Source organism: Schistocerca americana, chromosome 5 (assembly GCF_021461395.2).
Source record: "Schistocerca americana isolate TAMUIC-IGC-003095 chromosome 5, iqSchAmer2.1, whole genome shotgun sequence".
Taxonomy (NCBI): domain Eukaryota; kingdom Metazoa; phylum Arthropoda; class Insecta; order Orthoptera; family Acrididae; genus Schistocerca; species Schistocerca americana.
Window position 1 is genome coordinate 445,915,114 of NC_060123.1, and position 1,946 is coordinate 445,917,059.

Below are 1,946 nucleotides of genomic sequence, written 5' to 3' on the forward strand. Positions count from 1 at the left end.
TTGACTTTGTGTTAATGACTGATTTTCGCCAGGTCAAATCGCTAAGAATAGGCTTGAAATTTGCAGATGTTGATCTTATGCTATAGGCGTCGCATAAGAAGAAATTTTTGGAAATTCGACCCCCAAAGATGTGAAATAGGGGATAAATGGTATTTTTGAAGATATGTCACTAGTGCCTTCCCCAAATCCTCCAACTTGAGGAATTGCTGGAGGATTGGAGGAAGGCATTAGAAGAAAGAGGGATGAAAATTAGCAGGACAAAGTCAGAATATATAGCACTGAAGGATGAGCAGATGAGGTCTTGCAAGATCCAGGATGATGAGCTGAAATCGGTCTGCAAATTTAAATACCTGGGGTCGTACATACAGAGGGACGGAGGCCTGGAAAGCGAGATACAACACCGAATAAATTGCGGTTGGAACAACTGGAGGAAAATGAGTGGAGTGTTGTGTGACAAGAAGGTGAGCATTGGGTTGAAAGGGAAAGTGTACAAGTCGGTGGTAAGGCCTGCTATGATATACGGGGCAGAGACATGGCCAATCGCAGAAGCCCAGGAAAGGAAGATGGAAGAGGCGGAAATGAGGATGCTGAGGTGGATGTGTGGGGTAACAAGGAAGGACAGGATTAGAAATGAATTTGTTAGAGGAGCTGTGAAAGTGGGACCCACGGGGAAAAAGATACAAAAGAGCAGACTAAGGTGGTACGGACCCTTGCAGAGAAAAGGGGAAGAGTATATCGGGAACAAAGTTGAAGATATAGAGATTGAAGGAGCGAGAAGGAGAGGAAGACCGAAGATGAGGTGGAAAGATAAGATATCCGGGGACCTAAGGGAGAAAGGATGGAAGAAGAAAGAGGCAATGGATAGAGTACTATGGAGGAGAAGGATCCAGAAGAGCAACGCCGACCCTACGTGATGTGGGACAAGGCTACGATAAAGAAGAAGAATGTCGCTATTACGGCAATTTTGAAATTAGACCTATGAAAACTGGTATTTGTTTTCTTGGTTAAAAATAAAAAAGTACGTGTTTCGGGATTTTTGAAAATTTAACCGCTATAGGGGTGAAATAGTGCATAAGAATTGTTTAAAATAAATCATTATTAAGGAGCTAATAAAGTATTATTGAAGCTACATCTATGAAAATTGGCACTTGACTGCTCGGTTACAAATTAAAAAAATTACGTGTTTCACTGTTTTTTGGAAATTCAACTCCAAAGGGGGTGAAATGTTTTATCAAAATATTGCATTGTGAAAACATTTTTAAAGCTAGGTCTTTGAAAATTGGTATTTGGCTTCCCGGTCAGAAATGAAAACATACATGTTTCACTGTTTTTGGATATTCAACGCCTAAGGAGGTGAAAGAGGGTCAAACTGATCCATTGACTCATTATCGTCAAGCCCAAACTACCAAGGACATAAACTTGAAATTTGGAGAGGGTATGGATCTTTTACTTTAGGCATCGTTTAAGGAGGTATTGATCGAAATTACACGTCCAAGGGGGTGAAAAGCATTTTAAAAATATCTCGCTGTTAAGGTAATTTTGAAGCTAGAAGTGCGAAAATTGGTATTTGATTTCTCGGTGAGAAATTTAAAAAAATATGTTTCTGCAACTTTTGGAAATTCAACCACTAATGGGAGAAAATAATGGGTCAAAGTTTTTTGAAAATTAATCGTTGATAAAATACTGCTAAAGCATTTTAAAGCTACATCCATGAAAACTGGTATTTGATTTCTCAGTCAGAAATTAAAAAGGTATGTATTTCAGTGGTTTTTTGAAAATTCAGCCCCTACGGGGTGAAATAGGAGATGAAAATTTTTGTGTTAGTGAACGAAGGTTTCTATGAAACTATCACTATTTTGATCAGAAATACATTCAAAAAGTCCACGCTTCTATGGCCTTACTTAGTACGAAAAGTATGTAAAGTTTAGACGACGTTGTAGTTTGTG

General features: G+C 38.7%; 1 protein-coding gene across 1 annotated transcript; it reads left to right on the plus strand.

Moving 5' to 3' along the window:
• The first annotated feature begins 242 nt into the window (after positions 1 to 242).
• Positions 243 to 914, plus strand: LOC124616424. The gene has a single exon (XM_047144731.1). It carries the CDS (start codon positions 243 to 245, stop codon positions 912 to 914), a length of 672 nt encoding a protein of 223 aa, XP_047000687.1.
• The last annotated feature ends 1,032 nt before the right edge of the window (positions 915 to 1,946 follow it).